This window comes from Chanos chanos, chromosome 15, assembly GCF_902362185.1.
Source record: "Chanos chanos chromosome 15, fChaCha1.1, whole genome shotgun sequence".
In the NCBI taxonomy this organism is placed as follows: domain Eukaryota; kingdom Metazoa; phylum Chordata; class Actinopteri; order Gonorynchiformes; family Chanidae; genus Chanos; species Chanos chanos.
Genome location: NC_044509.1, coordinates 17,675,632 through 17,697,720, shown reverse-complemented (window position 1 = coordinate 17,697,720; position 22,089 = coordinate 17,675,632). Strand labels below are relative to the sequence as shown.

General features: G+C 46.7%; 2 protein-coding genes across 2 annotated transcripts; one reads left to right on the top strand and one right to left on the bottom strand.

The window, feature by feature from the left end:
* Positions 1-1,162: 1,162 nt before the first annotated feature.
* Positions 1,163-6,636, bottom strand: nexmifa (neurite extension and migration factor a). The gene is made up of 2 exons (XM_030792304.1): positions 6,561-6,636; positions 1,163-4,890 (listed from the first exon to the last, which is right to left on the bottom strand). Exons 1-2 carry the CDS (start codon positions 6,634-6,636, stop codon positions 1,163-1,165), a joined length of 3,804 nt encoding a protein of 1,267 aa, XP_030648164.1.
* Positions 6,637-12,716: 6,080 nt separating this feature from the next.
* On the top strand, positions 12,717-19,358 carry uprt (uracil phosphoribosyltransferase (FUR1) homolog (S. cerevisiae)). Its single transcript, XM_030792665.1, has 7 exons — positions 12,717-12,943; positions 13,212-13,254; positions 14,177-14,246; positions 14,432-14,494; positions 14,939-15,100; positions 16,914-17,012; positions 18,872-19,358. The coding sequence occupies exons 1-7, from the start codon at positions 12,717-12,719 to the stop codon at positions 18,976-18,978; spliced, it is 771 nt and encodes a 256-aa protein (XP_030648525.1). The 3' UTR covers positions 18,979-19,358.
* The last annotated feature ends 2,731 nt before the right edge of the window (positions 19,359-22,089 follow it).

Below are 22,089 nucleotides of genomic sequence, written 5' to 3'. Positions count from 1 at the left end.
GTGAGTTTACTGAGAGATGGCCAGAAAAATGACATGGCTTGGTGAAGATTAAAATAAAACAATCATGGAGCTATAAGTTTATAACTATTACTTTTCTTTGTCTCTTTTCTCTTCCTCTTCATCCCTGCTGTTCTGACCGCGTTAGTTTACAGAGTGGATGATGTCTTTGTCTTTTTTGACTTTGAATCACAGATGTCTGATGGATCGAGTTCTAAACTATGATATCTTTCATTCCCCCATAGCCAACACACACATCCCCACCATCACAATAAAAAACAGCAAATATTTATGTAGATAAAAATGTCTGTACAAGTCATTGTCCATAGTTTGGCACATTAATTTAAACATGTTTTGATATAGTATTATTTTTGTAATAGTGCATAAGTTTCTATACAACAGCATGTAGACAGCGGCAGAGATTCCAGTGGAACAAAAAATGAGTTCCACGGTGAAACTTTATTTCTCATTCTGTTAAAACTATGAATAATAAAGGACAAAATGAAGAAATAATGCTGGATTGGAACAGTTAAGGAACTCGGAGGTTCCCTCTTCTAAAGAGTCTCCCTTGGAACTCTTAAAGCCCATACTTCTGAATGGTTGGCACAGTAACATAATTAATACACTTCAGCAGAGAAAACTACTCATGACCCCTGACCCCTGAACAACACAAGGCAACCATTTGCTGAGTGAGAGCGCAGGGGATGGAGCTTGTTTAAAGCGTTGATTCTGAGACAGTGATTTGACAGACAGAGAGTTAGAGCTGGAATGAAAAAGAGAACACAAAAACATTAAATATCACACCAAAAACAAAAAGGATTTCAAACATCTTTCAAGGCATTTCTCTTTTTAAGAAATCAAAAATTAAAAAAAAAAAAAAAAAAAACCTTAGAGGGAAATATTTGATTAAAAATGCAACAAAGCAGCAATGAATAGAGGAAATGCAGCCATAGCAGAGTGAAACTCCAGTCAGTAGGTAGTGTAGCGAGTCTGTCATGCAGGGTGCTCCGATCTTCCCGTGGGACACAAAAAGGGGATTGTGGGTAAAGTCAGCGCCATGCAGCTCTGAGAGGTGAAGGAGGAACTCAACGGGATTCGGAAGGAGACGGGAAGGGGGAGAAAAGAGGGAGGGCACGGGAAAAAACTGGCAATCAGAGAGAAAATATTACCTCCGTTTTTCTACCAGTGCAGTCAGGGCAACAGCTTTAACATCCCGTTTTCCGGCTAACAGTTCCTCACGGGCAAATTTAGCACTGCTTTTGTGTCGGTACATCTTTTTGTGGGCGGGTCGATGTGGCATAGGGAGGCAGTCCAGGCCCAAGGGAGGGAAGAATGCGGGTTGGAGGAGCTTTGGAGGGGTCTTACCCCCGCGCCCCGCCCCTTTCTTCCCTCTGCCAGCCCCCGAGGCACTGCCTCTCTTCTTTAGGTCTGCTGGGCTGCCCAAGATCTTCAGGGTCTGACTCTGCAGAGAGTGTTGCCCCGGAGACAGGCAAGGTCCCCACAGTGGCTCTACAGATGCCCTCATGAAACGCTGTACCTCAGCCATGCCTGACACAATGTTGGACAGGATGTTGGATGGTTCCTGGAACTCACGCTGGTCATCCTCGGACAGCGCGGCGCTACTGACCCATTCCCCCTGCGGTCCCAGCATGCCTAGAGAGGGTGTGGGAGAGGCAGCGCTACTCGGTGACCTCGCCCCGCTTTTAGCGGCTTTCCCTTCCAACAGGGCTTTAATTTTCCGTGCAGAACGGGAGCCCTGTCTAGGGAGCTTGGCCTTCTCACCCTTAGCTGCCCTGGGCGTTTTACTCTTTTTGGAGCCTTGGCCATTTTTTCCACCCTTCCTCTTTGTCCCCTTTTGATCCCTAAGTTCCTCTTCTTCCTCTTCCTGACTGAACGTGTGTATCTGGAGGAGGTGTGTGTTCCCTGCCCCATCTCGTTCCAGCTGTGTGCTAACCCCGTGGTCCCACTGTAACTCAGCTGCTCCACAGGTACTCACTCCTCCTGTCTCAGAGAAGCTCCCACCCTTCCCACAATTCCCCAGGAGCTGTGGTGAAGAATTGGGCGTGTCAGGCGGGGACATCTCAGATAGGGAGGAGTGGCGGAATTTATCTGGGGTAAAGTTGGAGATGTCCAGCAGGTCAGTAGATTCTCTAAGAGGAGTGACCTCTTCCAGGTTCTGCTGCAGGACCAACCGTGGGCTGCAGTGAGACAGGAACGTGTCGTTCATTTCGCTCATTTCCTCCTCTCTCTCCCCCTCTCCGTCACGTAGGCTCAGAGAGCTGTAGTTGCTTGAGGCAGCAGAAAGCGAACCCAGTGAGTTGAAGCTGACAAGCCTGTCACCGCAGGACCCTGCAGGACTCATACCATAATCTGGGTCCGATTGTGACTCTGGTACCAGCGGTTCCTCAAACGGGATCCTGCAGCCTGCCAGTGGCACCGGCCCGTACTCTGCCACATTGGTTCCATCAACAGCCAGCACTGGCAGAGGCCTGGAGAAGCCAGAAGGCATCACCGGAGACTGAGTGGGGATGTCGGGAGAAAACGGGAGCTGCTCATTGGTAGGTTGGGAATGCCAGGATACAGCGTAGTTTGGTTCGTTGTTGTTGGATTCGATGTAGCGTGTGTTGTGTATCTCAGCGTGGTGTGAGTGATGTGAGGCGGCCTGAGGGGACTGCGGGAGCTCGGACTCTGAGGGAGGGGAGAGAACACAGCTCTGTGTGGATGGCAAGGGGGTGGTTATGGGTAACAATCCTGCCTCCTGCTGCTGGTGCTGCTGCTGGGGGAAGTATGCAATGCCCGTACTGCTGGATGAATCCGAAGTCTCCAGCAAAGTCTGTAGGTATCCGCCTGGCAAAACCACCACATTCCCATCAGAGCCAGGGGTAGCAGGTGTAAAAGTGCATTTATCAGGAACGTTACTGGCGGTAGTGGTGGTTTCCCCTGCAACCAGAATGCCATCAGGAGAGCCGCTCTGTGTCTGGGGAACAGTGGAGCTTACCTCAGCGAGATCTTGTGATGTCGCATTTCCCTCTCTCTCTACATCCCTCAGCTTTTTACACCGCAGACGGGCCTCACTTTTGAATTTCTTAATCTTGCCTGTTTTGTTTCCTTTTCTCCTTTCCTCTCTCTCCTGTGTCCTGCTCTTTGCTCTGACCACATGTGCCGTGTTTCCGGACTCTACCTCCGCAGAGCAGTCAGCCACAGCCTCCCCCAGCGCTTCACCTGGCTTCATTTTGGCTCGGTCCAGTACCATTAGCGTGTGCTCAGAATGTTCTCGCTGGCAATTTGGGGGGTTTGGCAATTGGCTGATCGGTGGGTTCTCCACGGCACGGACCCGCTGGATCCTGAGTCTGCTCGCCATCCGATGTTTGCGTTTAGGAGGGGCGGAGCTGGGGGACCTCTTGCAGCCATTCAGACGTTTTGCTTTGTCAGCAGCAGCGAGTCTGTTCTGCTCCCGCTGTTCCCTCTCACGTCTCTGCCAGTAAGCCTTCAGAGGCGCCAGCCTCTCGTACTGCAGCATGGCGTCTGAACTCAAACGCACTGCCGTGGCCGACGGGTCCACTTTGCCCAGCTTCACCCGCATGTTCTTCTCCCCTTTAAAACGGTTGATGATGATGTATTTGATGATTACAGGGGGCTCCTTCCGACAGGACTTCCGCCTGCGTTTCGGGCACCAGTCATCATCTCGCTCGTTCTTCGGTTCAACAGGCTGTTTTTCGCGTTTCTCCGCGTTCTTCTCGCCTTCAATGGAGTCTACGTCATACAGGTAGTCCTCCCGATAAGCTACCTTCCTCTTGGCCCGCAGGCGGTAACTGAGCTGGCTGGAAGAGCTCGAGTTCTCCCGGGACAAGCGTCCATGGGCCCGTCGAGCCTGCCACGCGTCAGGGGAGGAGCCAGTGCATGAGCTATCGTCACTGGATTCAGCTGAATCCTCAGGGGAGTTGCTGAGGTCAAACAGAAAGTTGCTCTCAGGGCTGACGTTGGGTGTGGCTTGGGTGTCTGTCTTGTCCTCAGCCCACTGGTCCTGTTTCTCTCTTGGCCCCTCCCTCCGACCACAGGGAATGCTGGGGAAAAAGTTGAGCTGCGTGTCATCCTGAAGGACGTGCTCGCTCCTCTCTTGTGCTCCGTCCTGGTACGACTCGTAGCGAATCTTTAGGGAACAGATGTCTGTGTTCAGGGCCGTTTCCTCCTCCTGAAACATGTAGTTATCCACATCCTCTTCACAGAACAGGTTGACTGCCAGCTCACTGCGAGAGCACAGGTCCAGCAGCTCCATACGGCTCTCGCTGATCAGAGACTCCAGACAGCTCCAGTCCTGCGCCTCCTCCCCGAGCCCCTCGTAGATGTTTCTAGAGGAGGGATCCTCCTCAGATTCACTGTCTCTCAGTGGCCTTCCCTCAGTAGCTCCCTCATTGGCTCCATCCGGATGGGTTGGTCCGCTGAGCAACTGGTCAGACAACACTTGATCGCCATAGCGACCAGCGTTAGGGGTGGGGCCGAGGCACTGCATGCTGATATTGGGGGTGGAACAGGTCTGGAACTCCGAGGTCAGGCCCAGCACGGCCTCGCAGGACTCTGGTTCGGTCGGGTTCTTTGTTTGGATCAGGCAGCTCAGGCAGTCCCCGCCCCCAGACTCCACAGTGGAGAGAGGCGCCCCATCACAGCTCTGTGGCACAGACCAGGGCGTCACCGGCTTTGAGCAGGACACAGAAGACAGGGATGACAAGGAGGAGAGTGAAGAAAATGAAGAGAGCGAGGAAAGAGATGTGGCATTGGAAACTGACTCGTCGTGGAGGTCAGACGGGCTGAGGGTGGGCGGGGCCAGGACAGCAGACTCAATATCATCACAGTTACGCAGATCATGTGGCGCACCGGAGAGCTGGTCATGTGATTCTGTAACAGAACAGAGAGAAAAAGATGGTCGAGTTCATTTAACATTCTCAACACGTGACCGGGTCAAACCGCCACCCTCCTCAGCATCTCCAGATCATCTCAGTTCAGTTCTATTTCAAACTGGAATACAATCAAAACAATACCCCAGGGACAGGTGCAGGTGAAAAGGTTGAAAAATGTAGTAGACTCAGTGTGAAAATACTATGGTGTGCGTTTACGAGCATTTACGTTAACTATGTTGTACTTTTCAATTTATGTAATTATTGCATAGTCAGCATAAACCAAGATACTTTAAAGTTAGGAGTAAAAAGAAGTATAACATCACACAACAGCATCTTGATACGTAGCAATTTAAAATGGCACAGCATGTCTGACAAGCTAACTCGTTAGGACCACAACAGCGAGAAAGTGAAAGTTTGTCAGGCGTCAAAGAGGTCTTATAGAAATGAACAATTAATAAATCACACATTTTATACCACGTCTTCATGTGGTCTGGGAAGGCTTGTTTTTATGATCTCTAATTTACTCTAAGAAAAGCTTATCCACTAATTTTCACAAGAAGACATTTTCAGATTTGTGTTTTCATATTCTGTTTGGATGAATCTGCCACACACTAACATACATCACAGCATTGGTGAAAGTTGACACAGGGCCCACTTCATTACAGTCCTGAGTAATTTCACACCACAATAAATATGGAGGAATTTTCAGCTCATTATAGAAGAATTAACTTGTATAACCCTACAAAACAGGGCATATCTTGTTTCTCAAAACTAATGCCAATTATCAGTCTCCATGCTGGGATAGTCCATGCTGGGTAAAATCTCAGGTGATTTACTGGTAAAGTACTGGAGACATGCATACTGAATACTGAATACTAGAGACATGCATACTGAATACTGTATGCTGACTGTCTGAGCTGTATGCTGAGCTGTATGCTGACTGTCTGAGCTGTATGCTGACTGTCTGAGCTGTATGCTGACTGTCTGAGCTGTGTGCTGACTGTCTGAGCTGTATGCTGACTGTCTGAGCTGTATGCTGAGCTGTATGCTGACTGTCTGAGCTGTATGCCAACTGTCTGAGCTGTATGCTGAGCTGTGTGCTGACTGTCTGAGCTGTATGCTGACTGTCTGAGCTGTATGCTGAGCTGTGTGCTGACTGTCTGAGCTGTGTGCTGACTGTCTGAGCTGTATGCTGAGCTGTGTGCTGACTGTCTGAGCTGTATGCTGACTGTCTGAGCTGTATGCTGAGCTGTGTGCTGACTGTCTGAGCTGTATGCTGACTGTCTGAGCTGTATGCTGACTGTCTGAGCTGTATGCTGACTGTCTGAGCTGTATCCCGACTGTCTGAGCTGTATGCTGACTGTCTGAGCTGTATCCCGACTGTCTGAGCTGTATGCTGAGCTGTGTGCTGACTGTCTGAGCTGTATGCTGAGCTGTATGCTGACTGTCTGAGCTGTATGCTGAGCTGTATGCTGACTGTCTGAGCTGTATGCTGACTTCAGTGTGAGACAGGAGTGAAGTGTGATGATGTGTGTGAGACATTAGTTCTGTTTTGAGAGAGCAGAGAATAGCAGTGTAATGGGGGACAGTGTGTGAGGTGTGTGAGGTGTGTGTCAGTGTGTGAGGTGTGTGAGGTGTGTGTCAGTGTGTGAGGTGTGGTGGAGATACCATTCTGTGTGGTGGTGTTTTTCTGGGCGGGGCTTGGCTCTGGCCCCGGGTAACGAGGCTCCTGTAAAACATCCATCAGTCTGGAGCTGTCCTGCTTCTCACACACATCACTAGCACTGTCCAACCTGCACACACACACGCACAGAGAGAGAGAGAGAGAGAGAGAGAGAGATAGGTATAAGTGTAAAACACAGATAAATACAGGAGTTTTGCAGCTGGTCCCCACCTCCCTTGATTTTTATTGAAAAAACAAAACAAAAACAAAAAACTAAAAATGTTCAGATGTTGCCATCCGTGCCATTCAGTCTCTCTCTGTGTGTTTTCTCTGCAGTATTACTGTGTGTTGAGCTGTGTTACATCATTGTGTCCTCTCTGCGCCCTCTCTTCTGATGCTCAGACACACTCTGTACACAGTGCAGAGTTCCTCAAACACAGAGCACAAAAGGCAACAAGTGCCAGACTCACACTGATCAGGCTCTAAACCCAGTGTGGTACATGAGAACTGCTCAGGTGTGTGTGTGTGTGTGTGTGTGTGTGTGTGTGTGTGCGCGCGCATATGTGTAAACGCAAGGTGTAACTGAAGAGATACGCAGTATTCATAAAGAAATGTATCCCCATGTGAGAGTAGAGAGACATTATCTTTGCTTTTCTGTTACTGTCACAAACGTTTTCTCCAAATATAAACAGCTAATGACATCAAAATGATGCCACAACAGACGCTGAGAGCAAACAAAATTATGCACAGATATAAATAGTGTAAGTTAATACAGTGTTTTGACTGCATAAGAAACTGCCTCTGACCGCTGCATAAATGTGCTTATATATTGTCTGTATATTGTCTATATATTGTCTGTGTGCGGGAACCCATCTCAGCCTTTTGACATCCACAGCACAGAGGGCTAATGACAGATGTATCATATCTCTCTTGTTTGATAATTGGTAGAAGCTCCCCCCCCTCCCCTCCCCACCCCGCCCCATGAGTATTATAGGATAATCCCAGATTATCACAGGGATTGAGCTCAAAACAAACAAATTCAGTACTATCCCTACCACTGGTACTGGTACCCTCTTTCTCTTTCTCTTACACACACACACACACACACTCTCTCACACACACACACACTCTCTCTCTCTCTCACTCAGTAAACTCTCCTCTCGTCTCCCCTCTGGTTATTTTCCAGGCAGTAATGGTGCGTATGGAGACTGTGAGAAGCTGGGACCTGAAGTTCATTTTGTTTAATAAATGAACATACACACCCAGCTGACTACTGCACCGCAGCATAACATTAATGACTCCAGTCTTTCTCATTCAGTCCATGGCTTTACATGCCCGCGCTTCATCTCACCACTAACACTTCCACTGTTACACACAAACACGTGTGACTCTATGTCTGCAGCTGTGTTTGTAACAGTGGACGGTGTCTGGGTGTTGTGTGGGTAGGACGGTCTGGAGATGGTACTAACACGGTTATAACAGGGTGTAGGACGGCTTGGCTGAGTCAGGGATGCTTCTTAAGGCAGATGAGGGGGCAGTGTCTGAGAGAGAGAGCAGCAGCCCCCTCGGCAAACTACCGTTATTAAAAACGAAATTAATATTTATCCAGCATTAGCACCATACTCCGAGGGAGAGGCAGAGGATTACAGGAGAGAGATCGAAGTCTGAGAGAGACAGAGAGGAGAAAGTGTGTGTGTGTGTGTGTGTGTGTGTGTGTGTGTGTGTGTGTGTGTGTGTGTGGGTGGGTGTAAAATGAGTGCAGTTGGGACAGATGTATGCACTGTGTGAAATTGGGAATGATTTTATAAAATTAGGAAAAAGTATTTGTTATTTTTCTGAAGTGCCTCAAAAATACAATACAAAAATAAAACATACATAATCATGGTTTAAAGAAAAAAAATGGTAATAGTAATTCTTGGTAAACTGCTCACTGAATTTTACTGAGAGAGAGAGAGAGCAGAAGTGAGACTAACGTGGGTCAACATGTGCTGGTTGCTGTGAGGTCAGTTTAGTGCCACTGGTGCGACTTTATTTGATTCCCACTGTAAATTAAAGTGTCTACACACATCTGCTTGTTCTACGTCTTATTCTTCTCCTTCCGTGGACAGAGAAAACATAAACACATCGACTCCTCTGTTTCTCCATCCAGCCTTTCGTTCAGCCCAGATGCTGAAAGTTTATGAAGCTCTCTGAGGTTTCTGAAGGGAGCACACACTGTCCTATTCAACAGCTGTTTCTGTAGGAATTTCACAGACGACCAGAAGTTTTTAATGTTAAGACAAAACTATAGCATTGGTATCTGAGAACTGAAAACAAAAAGCAAGTTTGAAAGGACACATTAAATGCACAAACACTCCCAGTATGACACTAACACCCAGCTCTTCACAGACAATCAGACTTGCTGGTTAGACTGGCGTTGGCGGACTCTCAAACTGTGGCAGCTTCTGTATCGCGCGGACAGCGCTCGAGAATGGAGCTAATGCAGGACAAGACCACACGCTCTGACAATAAAGTTTTATCAATAAACAAATGTTGCTATTTTTGAGAGCTTAACATATTCGAATACTGAACCCGTGATAAGACTGTCATATGAAATGACAGAACGACCAGGCCCACACTGATATGTATTCTCTTTCAGCAGCACAGTTGTATCAGAAATCGAGCGGAAGCCTACTACGTATCCCTATAGGAAGCAGGGGTCTATCGGTTACGTAGGCTATTATCACGCTTCTGGTTGTAAATAGGCGAGTGACGGCGGTTTAGAAAGAAACGCAGGTTATTTAAAAAGACGTAACAGGTCGGATTCCTGACTTCATCATTCAAGGCCCTGCACCATACGCACGCTCGCGCTGCTACCTCCTCCCAATTCAATAACGCCAAATGCTGCAAAGGTCGGGGAGCTCAAGCTATTCGACTCATCGACCCCTTCAAATGCTAAACAAATCGAAATATCTGGATTTTGAAAATCGTTAACATGGCACACCACGTGACTTTATTCACCGTATTCCGTGCGCGTACGGGTGTGAGTGTTTCTGTCAGTTTGGGGGATGGTCTATGAATATGTGTTTGTTTGCTAGTGGGGGGGATACGGGAGCAGTTTGGACTGTACGCACCCGCTCATATGAGCACCGCCGCGCGTACTGAGGATTTACTACTGCTCCAGGCCGGTCGCTTATAGCTTTGGCAGGAAACCTGGCTGCCGTTCTCTCTCTCTCTCTGCTTTTCTGTCTCTCACACATACACGCAGGAACAATCCCCCTGTCTCTCGCCTTTTTTTCGGATTTAACATGACAACTGTCAAACGCTCCCCCCTATTCTCCTCACTGCAGCTCTTTGACGCGCGTCACACTGGCCTGTGTGAAGCATTCTCCGCAACACACACACGTACACACACACACACGCATACACACACACTCACCTCCCGTTACACCCGGGCAGCACGTCTTCCCGCAGTCAGATCCCCCTTTATCAGTATATGTGGAGAGAGACAGTGTATGATTTTTTTTTTTTTTTTTTTCAAAGCAGTGGTCTCATCATGTTTTTCCCCCTTCTCTATCGCGAACCCGGACTGCCTCCCCGGTAGCAGCAGGTGGACGCGCCTCTCGCGCCTTGGAGCCCCTACCACTCCATTTTATTCCCTCGCGCTCCAAGGTTTCCAGGAAACAAACAAAGGTCTGCATCAACCCTTGCTCCGCGCGGCATGTTTATGCTTTCCCAGGCCGCTGTGTCGCTGTCATATTCCGGGCTGCTCCGGGGGTCGGTCTCCTCTGAAGCAGCTTTTGTTTTGCCGTACGTGCGTGTGTGTGTGAGTGTGTGTGTGTTTTTCCCAGCTGCACCCCGTCCCTGACAACGATGGCGCGCTCGTGCACTGCTGCTCCCCCCTCTTTTGAGACCTGCCATAAAGAGCGCGCCCACATATTCTGCTTGGGGGCGCGCATTCGCATGGGGACGCGCCACTCTAGCACAGGTGCAACGCAATGTAAAGACGTGTGGTCAAGACGGATAGAAACCAGGCAAAATACTGGGCGAAAGTGTTTAGAGACATCGTGTTTACATTTTGTCCACCTTTCTTCGTTAGTTCTTGTTATCATGAGTATTGTATACATTTTGTTACTGTGAAAATAAACCTATTAAAGGTTTAAGAATTTCAGTAAGATAGAACCTAATTTTTGGCGAAAGTTTCAAACCCTCTCCAGTTCTGGTGAATTGGCGTGAATGAAATGTATTTTTACAAAAGCAATTTCACGAAAATTCGTAATGCGAAGAACAATTTCAGCAGCAGTCCAGTTAGTTTTAAAATCCCTCTCAAAGACGCGACTCAGTGCAGTGAGTTAAAGCATTTTCCACGAAGAAACGGAGCCTTCGGACACTCCATTTACTGACTTTAGACCAAAATAGAACATCCTGATTTAAAACACCACTGTGGTGGTAATTTGAGACCAAAATCAGGTTCAGAGGGGTGAATGGAGAAGTCAGTGCGACGGAGAAAGGGGACTTTGATGTGATGTGGATCTACTGACGAGGCAAGTCAAGGATGTTTACAGAAGACATTACTCTTGTTTGGGGGGGGGGGGGGGGTCACATGATCGCCACCACAGAAAAGTGGTTTGTTTCTCTGACAGTGTACCTACTTTAATTGATGTACTTACCTAAACAATTTTCATTTCTATTTACCTGAGTGTTTTAACCACTGAACTAGCTTTTTTTTTTCATCTGACTTTTTTATTAGTTTGATCAAGTCTGTTCGTGTCATCTAGATTTTAGATTTTAAAGACTGTCTTTGAACATTAAAAAGTTTTGGCAGAGGAAATTCAAAGGAAAGGTTTTTTTTACATTTGAGCAATTTATATTCAGTGTCCAATCAGCTAGCTTAGTTAAACAGATGAGTTAACAGAACTCTACTTAGATGAAGTAGATGTATTCACATACACAGATATCCACACATCCACATAACCTCAGCTTCTGCTAACTCACTCACACCTCTGCCCTTTGACCTCACATAACTGACTTATTTTTGGTCACAGTCTCCTGCCCTTTGATCTGGCCCTGATACAGTCTGTAATGAAAATGTAGCAGTAGATGAAACAGGACTTCAGAATCATCAGGATTATACAGGGCATGACTTTCTGTGCGAGTCTTTAGTAAAGCACCGCGTTGACGTCTGAGAGCATGACTTTATCAGCACAGGGGACTGTTAGATGGGCACTCCATCATTCTATGTCATTCTGGCCTCTTTCCACCAATCAGGGCATAGATCTGAACAAAGGCATATTATATACATAAAAAACAGAGAATGAGAGACAGACAGACAGACAGACAGATAGAAAGATAGATAGATGTGTTTGAAGAGTCCGCTGCCATGGAGATGACCGAAAGAGCAAACTTCACTAATCCAGGGAATGTAGTCAACTATGACACAGACACACACAAACACACATGCACAAACACTTTCCCATTACCACAGAGACATAGTAAAGATACAAGTTAATCTCTCTCTCTCTCTCTCTCTCTCTCTCTCTCTCTCTCTCTCCCTCTCTCTCTCTCTCTCTCTCTCTCCCTCTCTCTCCCTCTCTCTCTTCAGTGGGCATCTTGGCAATGCTTTATTTTGATCATGCAAGTTATCAGTCAGTAAAAATGTGATGTACTGAGGTAGGAATTTGTACAGAAATATAGTCATATAGAACCATATCTCTTAAAATGTTACACACATACAGACACATACAGACAGAGAGAGAGAGAGAGAGAGAGAGAGAGAGTTAAGCACATTTATATTTTAGAAAATACGACGTGTCATTTGTCAACTTCCCTTAGGGATCCCATGCGCTTAGAGAAGCACTCACAATAAGACCGTGGGTAACGGACGCTGATTTACGCACACACACAGTTGTTGGTTGGCCTTTTGATTGACATGTCGTCTATCCATTCACTTGCGAGCTTGCGGTTGAACGCAATGTCCTGTTACACTGTTTTTGTTCCTGGAAGCACACGTCATAGACTCAATATTCTCATCCTCCGTTGAACTTGGGGAGGGTGAGCAATAACGCGTTTCTTATTGATGGAGAGATTGTTTGTGGAATTATCATTTTTTCACTGAACCGCTTTGGTTGCTTTATACTTTTATTTCGTTTTTGCATATGGAAACGAATTTCAACGAAAATACAATGCCGTGCCACAATGAGCAACTGAACGCGATAGACAATCAAGACCATGCGGCGAAGCAGGTTCGCTTTGCTAACAGTGTTCCGCCGGTAGTATGTCAGGATGGAGACTCAACGGAACCGTGCGAAAGAGCGTTAAACAGCGAAGTACAACAACAAATAGGACCGCAACTAAAACTTTTGCCATTAAATGACCAAATTAGAGAACTACAGACAATCATCAGGGACAAGTGAGTAGCCAACCCCCAGACCCGGATCTGGTCGAGGAACTGCGGATAAGATAGAGGCATTCATAGCAAAGTACTTGTGCGATCTCATTTTCGAAATGGCTTCTGTTGGCATTGACGTGTTACTTTATGCCGGAAATATCTCAGAATACGACCTGTACATTTCCTTATGTCTCTCATTTTAACCATAAAACTGCGCAGAGGAGCAGAGAGCAGATGTATGGCAGAACACCCACTAATCTCTCTCTCTCTGTATCTCCCTCTCTCTCAGGTCTACCAGTAGAGGAGACTTCGTGTTTTCTGCAGATAGATTGGTAAGAGAACGTCAGTGCATTCATGTTGTCCAGATTGCGCAAAATGGAATTGACGCTAATATTTGATTGCTTACAAATTAAATCCCAACGTAAAGCTTTGTAAATATCTCTGGCTCATTAAAATACTATTAAGTGCACCTGACCCCCAACCATTCCATCATAAATGATATGTAAATGCTTTACAGGTGTTGTGAATTATTTTGTATGTTTGTGTGTTTTCTGCCTGTGGAAACTGAGCTCTGTAGAAAACTCTGAGAGGCGGTGTAGTGAATTATTGTGAGAGGTTTGAGTTGAGCAGGAGAACCAGTATAGGACTGGAGCCCAGAGGTTTTGTAGACTGGTTTGAAAGGAAAGCCGTGACTGATCTGTGTTCTGCTCCAGTTGCTGGGCTCAAAATCTCAGTGATTAGTCAATCTTCACCTTTAACACAAACACCATGACGCAACCTTAGGGCTTTTAAAAGAGTCTGACCAGAACCTGTGAATTGGGTTGGCTGTTACATTGTCCTTCTGCTCACAGGTGTCAGCTTTAGTCAGACCTGTAAACCAGATGGACCGGATGGGTTGTGTGCTAAACTGACTTTGATAGACAGCGCGCTGACAAGTGAAAAAGCATCTGTAAACTATACACTCTGATAAACGAAGCCTGTACAGAGTTCAGAGATTTATCTTCATAGAATTTGACACAACCAAATGTCACAGGTTCAGCTGTGGTCTTGGGTCACATGATCAGAATCCCAGCAACAGTTTTTCTGTATTTAAGGTTCACTGCCCATGTCTGGCTGTGTTTGTGACTGTATACATTTAGATTGGACTTAAGGTTATTTAGAATTCTTATCTGAACCAGACCATCTAGTTTTCACTGTAGTTTTGATTGGCTAATCTTTTCTCTCTCCCTCTCTCTCTCTCTCTGTCCCGGTCAGATCAGGCTGGTGGTTGAAGAGGGACTCAATCAACTTCCATACACTGAATGTACAGTCACCACACCCACAGGTAAATGTGTTTCCATAGAAACAGATCTCCTTGGCATCCTCCTGACTCTAGTGTTCACACACACACACAGAACATGACTGAGGGTGTTCCCTCATACTGCCTCTCCCAGAGATAAAACCACATCTCCATACAGTGTGTGTGTGTGTGTGCGAGGTCACCCCTGTCCTCACAGTGTCTCTCCTCAGGGCACAAGTATGAAGGAGTGAAGTTTGAGAAAGGGAACTGTGGTGTGAGCATCATGAGGAGCGGTGAGTAACTCCTCTGATTTCAACACTTCAAAAATATCAGTTTATGTAAACACTATGAATCTCCACAGATCTCAACACTCAAAATCTCCACTCATTTAAAGCATAAAAATTATCCATTTATATAAACAGTGAAAATTTAATCTAATTTAATTATTAAAAATCATCACTGATTTAAACAACAAAAAAATCTACACCAATTTAAACACTACAGGTTGTGTGTGTGTGTAGGCATAAGTGTATTTTACAGAATAAATTATGAATGGCTGATTTTTTTTATTGAGGTTTCATCACAGCTACCAGAGTCATAATAAAAGTTCATTACTACCTTTTATTACCTCCCAGATAAGTCACACTTTCATAGGCGTGACTGTCAGATCAGTGTGCTGCTATAAGTGTATGTGTGTATGTGTGTGTGTGTGTGTGTGCGTGTGTGCGCGGGCGCAGGTGAGGCCATGGAGCAGGGTCTGAGGGACTGTTGTAGATCAATCCGCATCGGTAAGATCCTGATTCAGAGTGACGAGGAGACGCAGAAAGCCAAAGTTTATTATGCCAAGTTTCCCCCCGACATCAGCCGCAGGAAGGTGCTTCTCATGTACCCCATCCTCAGTGAGTATTGAACTACTCATTTACCCCACCATCAGTGAGTATTGAACTACTCATTTACCCCATCCTCAGTGAGTATTGAACTACTCATAGACCCCATCCTCAGTGAGTATTGAACTACTCATTTACCCCACCCTCAGTGAGTATTGAACTACTCATTTACCCCATCCTCAGTGAGTATTGAACTACTCATAGACCCCATCCTCAGTGAGTATTTAACTACTCATTTACCCCATCCTCAGTGAGTATTGAACTACTCATAGACCCCATCCTCAGTGAGTATTGAACTACTCATTTACCCCACCATCAGTGAGTATTGAACTACTCATTTACCCCACCATCAGTGAGTATTGAACTACTCATTTACCCCACCATCAGTGAGTATTGAACTACTCATTTACCCCATCCTCAGTGAGTATTGAACTACTCATTTACCCCATCCTCAGTGAGTATTGAACTACTCATAGACCCCATCCTCAGTGAGTATTGAACTACTCATTTACCCCACCATCAGTGAGTATTGAACTACTCATTTACCCCACCATCAGTGAGTATTGAACTACTCATTTACCCCACCATCAGTGAGTATTGAACTACTCATTTACCCCACCATCAGTGAGTATTGAACTACTCATTTACCCCATCCTCAGTGAGTATTTAACTACTCATAGACCCCATCCTCAGTGAGTATTGAACTACTCATTTACCCCACCCTCAGTGAGTATTGAACTACTCATTTACCCCATCCTCAGTGAGTATTGAACTACTCATTTACCCCATCCTCAGTGAGTATTGAACTACTCATTTACCCCATCCTCAGTGAGTATTGAACTACTCATTTACCCCACCATCAGTGAGTATTGAACTACTCATTTACCCCACCATCAGTGAGTATTGAACTACTCATTTACCCCATCCTCAGTGAGTATTGAACTACTCATTTACCCCATCCTCAGTGAGTATTGAACTACTCATAGACCCCATCCTCAGTGAGTATTGAACTACTCATTTACCCCACCCTCAGTGAGTATTGAACTACTCATTTACCCCATCCTCAGTGAGTATTGAACTACTCATTTACCCCACCATCAGTGAGTATTGAACTACTCATTTACCCCACCCTCAGTGAGTATTGAACTACTCATTTACCCCATCCTCAGTGAGTATTGAACTACTCATAGACCCCATCCTCAGTGAGTATTGAACTACTCATAGACCCCATCCTCAGTGAGTATTGAACTACTCATTTACCCCACCATCAGTGAGTATTTAACTACTCATTTACCTCATCCCCAGTGAGTATTTAACTACTCATAGACCTCATCCCCAGTGAGTATTTAACTACTCATTTACCTCATCCCCAGTGAGTATTTAACTACTCATATACCTCATCCCCAGTGAGTATTTAATTACTCATATACCTCATCCTCAGTGAGGATTTAACTACTCATAGACCCCATCCTCAGTGAGGATTTAACTACTCATAGACCCCTTTTACTAACATCAGGAATATCTGACTGTGAAGACAGTCCAGCATTTAGTATCAGTGGGAGTGTGCATGGCCAAACCATAAGAAATTCATTCCTTGTCCACATGTATTCAGTATCCTCATCAGTTTCCAAAAGCAAACCTTCCACATCAGCACTGATCACTCTCTCAGTTAGCATGTGTTTTTCCTCACTCATTCACACCTCCAGGTGCCTTATGTGAGTTGCTGTGTCTAGAGAAGCAAACCAATCATTGCCTTTATATATATGTGTGTACGTGCGTGCCTGTGTTCCTGTACTGTGTGTGACCCTGTGTGTGTGTTATGCAGGTACAGGTAATACAGTGATAGAGGCCGTCAGAGTCCTGAGTGAACACGGCCTTCAGGCCAAACACATAATCCTGCTCAGCCTTTTCTCCACCCCCCACGGTAAGACACGCCCCTTAGCACACCCACTCATACCATGACTATATAAACCCCATCCACTCATGCTATATCATGCCCCCTAATCCCCACTTACTCATGTTATGCCACACACCAAACACCACCTACTCACATTGTGACACACCACCCATTCTCATTACAACACGCCCCTTAACACCACCCACTCCCGTTACGTCACACCCCTAAACACTACCCACTCACATTGCAACATGGCCCTAAACACCACCCACTCACATTACGGCACAGCTCTAAACACCACCCACTCACATTACGACACACCCCTAAACACCACCCACTCATATTACAACATGGCCCTAAACACCACCCACTCACATTACAACACAGCTCTAAACACCACCCACTCACATTACGACACACCCCTAAACACCACCCACTCATATTACAACATGGCCCTTAACACCACCCACTCCCATTATGGCACACCCCTAAACACCACCCACTCATATTACAATATGACCCTAAACACCACCCACTCACATTGCAACATGGCCCTAAACACCACCCACTCACATTGCAACATGGCCCTAAACACCACCCACTCACATTACGGCACAGCTCTAAACACCACCCACTCACATTACAGCACACCCCTAAACACCACCCACTCATATTACAACATGGCCCTAAACACCACCCACTCACATTACAACATGGCCCTAAACACCACCCACTCACATTACGGCACACCCCGAAACACCACCCACTCACATTACAACATGGCCCTAAACACCACCCACTCACATTACAACATGGCCCTAAACACCACCCACTCACATTACAACACACCCCTAAACACCACCCACTCACATTATGGCACACCCCTAAACACCACCCACTCACATTACAACATGACCCTAAACACCACCCACTCATATTACAACATGACCCTAAACACCACCCACTCACATTACAACATGACCCTAAACACCACCCACTCACATTACAGCACACCCCTAAACACCACCCACTCACATTACAACATGGCCCTAAACACCACCCACTCACATTACGGCACACCCCGAAACACCACCCACTCACATTACAACATGGCCCTAAACACCACCCACTCACATTACAACATGGCCCTAAACACCACCCACTCACATTATGGCACACCCCTAAACACCACCCACTCACATTACAACATGACCCTAAACACCACCCACTCATATTACAACATGACCCTAAACACCACCCACTCACATTACAACATGACCCTAAACACCACCCACTCACATTACAGCACACCCTTAAACACCACCCACTCACATTACAACATGGCCCTAAACACCACCCACTCACATTACGGCACACCCCTAAACACCACCCACTCACATTACAACATGACCCTAAACACCACCCACTCACATTACAACATGGCCCTAAACACCACCCACTCACATTACGGCACACCCCTAAACACCACCCACTCACATTACAACATGACCCTAAACACCACCCACTCACATTACAACATGGCCCTAAACACCACCCACTCACATTACAACATGGCCCTAAACACCACCCACTCACATTACAGCACACCCCTAAACACCACCCACTCACATTACAACATGGCCCTTAACATCACCCACTCACATTGCGAATAGGTGAAATATAGTATCTTTTCTTCCCTAATGGATGTCAGCGATACACTCTTACACTCTGTGTCTGCTTCACTGTTTATTCTCTGCCGATGTCTGGGCATATTTTAGCTCTGTTTCTATAACACAAGCCTTTTTGACTTACCTGACTGGTCCTCCAACTGTACAACTTACTTAAAACTGTACCAAACATGCGTGTCTGTCTGTGTGTGTGTCCAGGTGCACGGTCCATTATCCAGGAGTTTCCGGACATCACTATTCTGACCACTGAAGTCCACCCTGTTGCTCCAACACACTTTGGACAGAGATACTTTGGCACTGACTGACTGAGCCACTGTGAATACACACTCAAGACTTCACCACAACCGTTATTACAGATCTGTGTGTGTGTGTGTGTGTGTGTGTGTGAGCTGCCTCCATCTGACTGATCCATTTGGAATGTATACAGACTAACTGACTTATGGTAGGTTTATTCTGATGCCTGATTGGTCTGTTATGAATAATGATGAAATCTGATTGGTGCATATGTGTACAAGCTTTAGGATCCACAGCCTTAACATTCGCACCTGAGCACAGAGCAGTGTGTAGAGCCAGGCCCTGTGGAGACGTTGATGCTCGTTCTGGAGCAGTGCTGTACACACCTGCAGCTTCTCCTGCACACTCTGCATTACAGCCTGTTCTCCTCCTGCCGTCTCCTGCCCAGACCATCAGACAAAACCAGCCACAAAAAACAACTCCAAGTAAAAGTGCTTTTTTATTTAACATTTTGTCTTGGGTTTTGTGTCTTATATAATAAATGTATTTGGTATTTTATCTTTTTACACATCTAAATGACTGTTACAGTATAGAAGCCAGTCGCCGGGGCAGAGTGGCCAGCGCGGTGTCTGCCAAGTGTTTCCAGGGTCAGGTGACTTATGTTGCCACAGTCCACATTCCTGTCATTTGTACAGAGGAGAAATAAGAAGCATGTACAACAGTCAGAATCAACATTAAACCCGTGGTTCAGGCGTCAGACAGCTCGTCCTGCCCCACTAGTGTTAAAGTGGATTTGATTTTATAGGGAGAGGGAGGCTGTTCCTGACTCTTTGAATTGCAGTCAAGTCCATACGCTGATGCTGGAGCTCTCTGAGAGACGGGCAGATAGAGGTCCTACAGCACTGCAGGGTGTCCCTCAGAGTCACACTGTCCCAGCTGTGTCCTACAGCACTGCAGGGTGTCCCTCAGGGTCACACTGTCCCAGCTGTGTCCTACAGCACTGCAGGGTGTCCCTCAGAGTCACACTGTCCCAGCTGTGTCCTACAGCACTGCAGTGTGTCCCTCAGGGTCACACTGTCCCAGCTGTGTCCTACAGCACTGCAGGGTGTCCCTCAGGGTCACACTGTCCCAGCTGTGTCCTACAGCACTGCAGGGTGTCCCTCAGGGTCACACTGTCCCAGCTGTGTCCTACAGCACTGCAGTGTGTCCCTCAGAGTCACACTGTCCCAGCTGTGTCCTACAGCACTGCAGTGTGTCCCTCAGAGTCACACTGTCCCAGCTGTGTCCTACAGCACTGCAGGGTGTCCCTCAGGGTCACACTGTCCCAGCTGTGTCCTACAGCACTGCAGTGTGTCCCTCAGAGTCACACTGTCCCAGCTGTGTCCTACAGCACTGCAGTGTGTCCCTCAGGGTCACACTGTCCCAGCTGTGTCCTACAGCACTGCAGGGTGTCCCTCAGGGTCACACTGTCCCAGCTGTGTCCTACAGCACTGCAGTGTGTCCCTCAGAGTCACACTGTCCCAGCTGTGTCCTACAGCACTGCAGTGTGTCCCTCAGGGTCACACTGTCCCAGCTGTGTCCTACAGCACTGCAGGGTGTCCCTCAGGGTCACACTGTCCCAGCTGTGTCCAGGCATCAGGTCATCTCAGGTCATCCGTCAGTCAGGTGTGTCCAGGCATCAGGTCATCTCAGGTCATCCGTCAGTCAGGTGTGTCCAGGCATCAGGTCATCTCAGGTCATCCGTCAGTCAGGTGTGCTGCACATGCCCCCCCCTCACTGACCCAGTTTGAGCGCGCGCACACACACACACACACACAGACTGTGTATTCTGTTTGCTCTGTATATGAGCTCCACTCTCAGTGTTGTCACAACAGAAGTCATATTATCTTAAAGAGTAGTCTGAGATACTTACCTCAATAAAGACATGTCAATCATCCATCTCTATGGTAACGGGACCGTCCTGGTGAAAAGCTGCAGTGAGAGGGGAAGTTTGCCCTTTTAAGACTAAACCCTTAATATGGTTGTTCTGATAGATCATTTCAGCTGACAGATATTTAATAGCAAGGTTTGTTTACACTGTGAAGTGCGTTTGCATATATAGGGACTTGGTGAAAATAGTGTTCTGTTCTGTATGACAGAGCAGTGATAAATAGAGCTGCTAGGTTCTGTTTCCTGTGAGCAAGCTGGAGAATGAGGCACTGCACAACTTTATCCTGACAAACAAAAAAGTCTTTTTTAAAACTCCTTTGACATGTTAAAAACATTTATGTAGGAAGCCACTGTTCAGACATCATCACTGAAAACACCATTCAGACACCACGGGAAATTCACGTCCTTTAACGCCCGACTGTATCCTCAGTAGAGACGTCAGCTCTGTTCATACACTCCCGACTGTATCATCAGTTGAGACGTCAGCTCTGTTCATACACTCCCGACTGTATCATCAGTAGAGACGTCAGCTCTGTTCATACACTCCCGACTGTATCATCAGTAGAGACGTCAGCTCTGTTCATACACTCCCGACTGTATCATCAGTAGAGACGTCAGCTCTGTTCATACACTCCCGACTGTATCATCAGTAGAGACGTCAGCTCTGTTCATACACTCCCGACTGTATCAGCAGTAGAGATGAGGACTGATGAGGCACTGCATGACACTGCTCTGGCATCACGGCATCGGTTCCGTTTCACACAGAACGTTTGGGCTGACCCGTATCGTCCTAACAGTGGGATTCTGGGGCATACTGTGAGCTTATGTGCAGCGTGTCCTCTGTGCAATAATTCTTAAAGCCAGCAGAGGGCAGTGTGAGCTCACACTCCTCCTGTCCATTTTAAACTCACTGGGTATTGTCCAGTCATTCAGGCTGTCAGAGACAGGGCTATTACACTGTATTGCTGACAGACACAGACACCGGCCTCTCAGACCAGCAACCTTGAGACTAAAACCATTTAACCTACAAGGTCATTTACTAAGTGAGAATGTGTCTGTATGTGAAAGAGTGAAACAACTACACCATATTGGAGAGGGTGTGTGTGAGAGGCTGAGAGAGGGAGAAAGTGAGGGTGTGTGTGTTTGTGAGTGTGTGTGTGGGAGGCAGAGAGAGAATGTGAGAGAGTGTGTGTGTGTACCTTAGTGCATGCATATGTGCGTGCGTGTGAGTGTGTGTGTGTGTATGTGGGAGG

What these genes read in the sequence shown, in the direction of transcription:
- uprt (XM_030792665.1), top strand. Translation starts at nt 12,717, where the DNA reads ATGCCGTGCCACAATGAGCAACTGAACGCGATAGACAATCAAGACCAT. An exon ending in TGTTTTCTGCAGATAGATTG is followed by an intron (nt 13,255 to 14,176) that starts GTAAGAGAACGT and finishes TGTCCCGGTCAG; the next exon opens with ATCAGGCTGGTGGTTGAAGA. An exon ending in TCTCATGTACCCCATCCTCA is followed by an intron (nt 15,101 to 16,913) that starts GTGAGTATTGAA and finishes TGTGTTATGCAG; the next exon opens with GTACAGGTAATACAGTGATA.
- nexmifa (XM_030792304.1), bottom strand. Translation starts at nt 6,636, where the DNA reads ATGGATGTTTTACAGGAGCCTCGTTACCCGGGGCCAGAGCCAAGCCCC. An exon ending in AAACACCACCACACAGAATG is followed by an intron (nt 4,891 to 6,560) that starts GTATCTCCACCA and finishes GTTCTGTTACAG; the next exon opens with AATCACATGACCAGCTCTCC.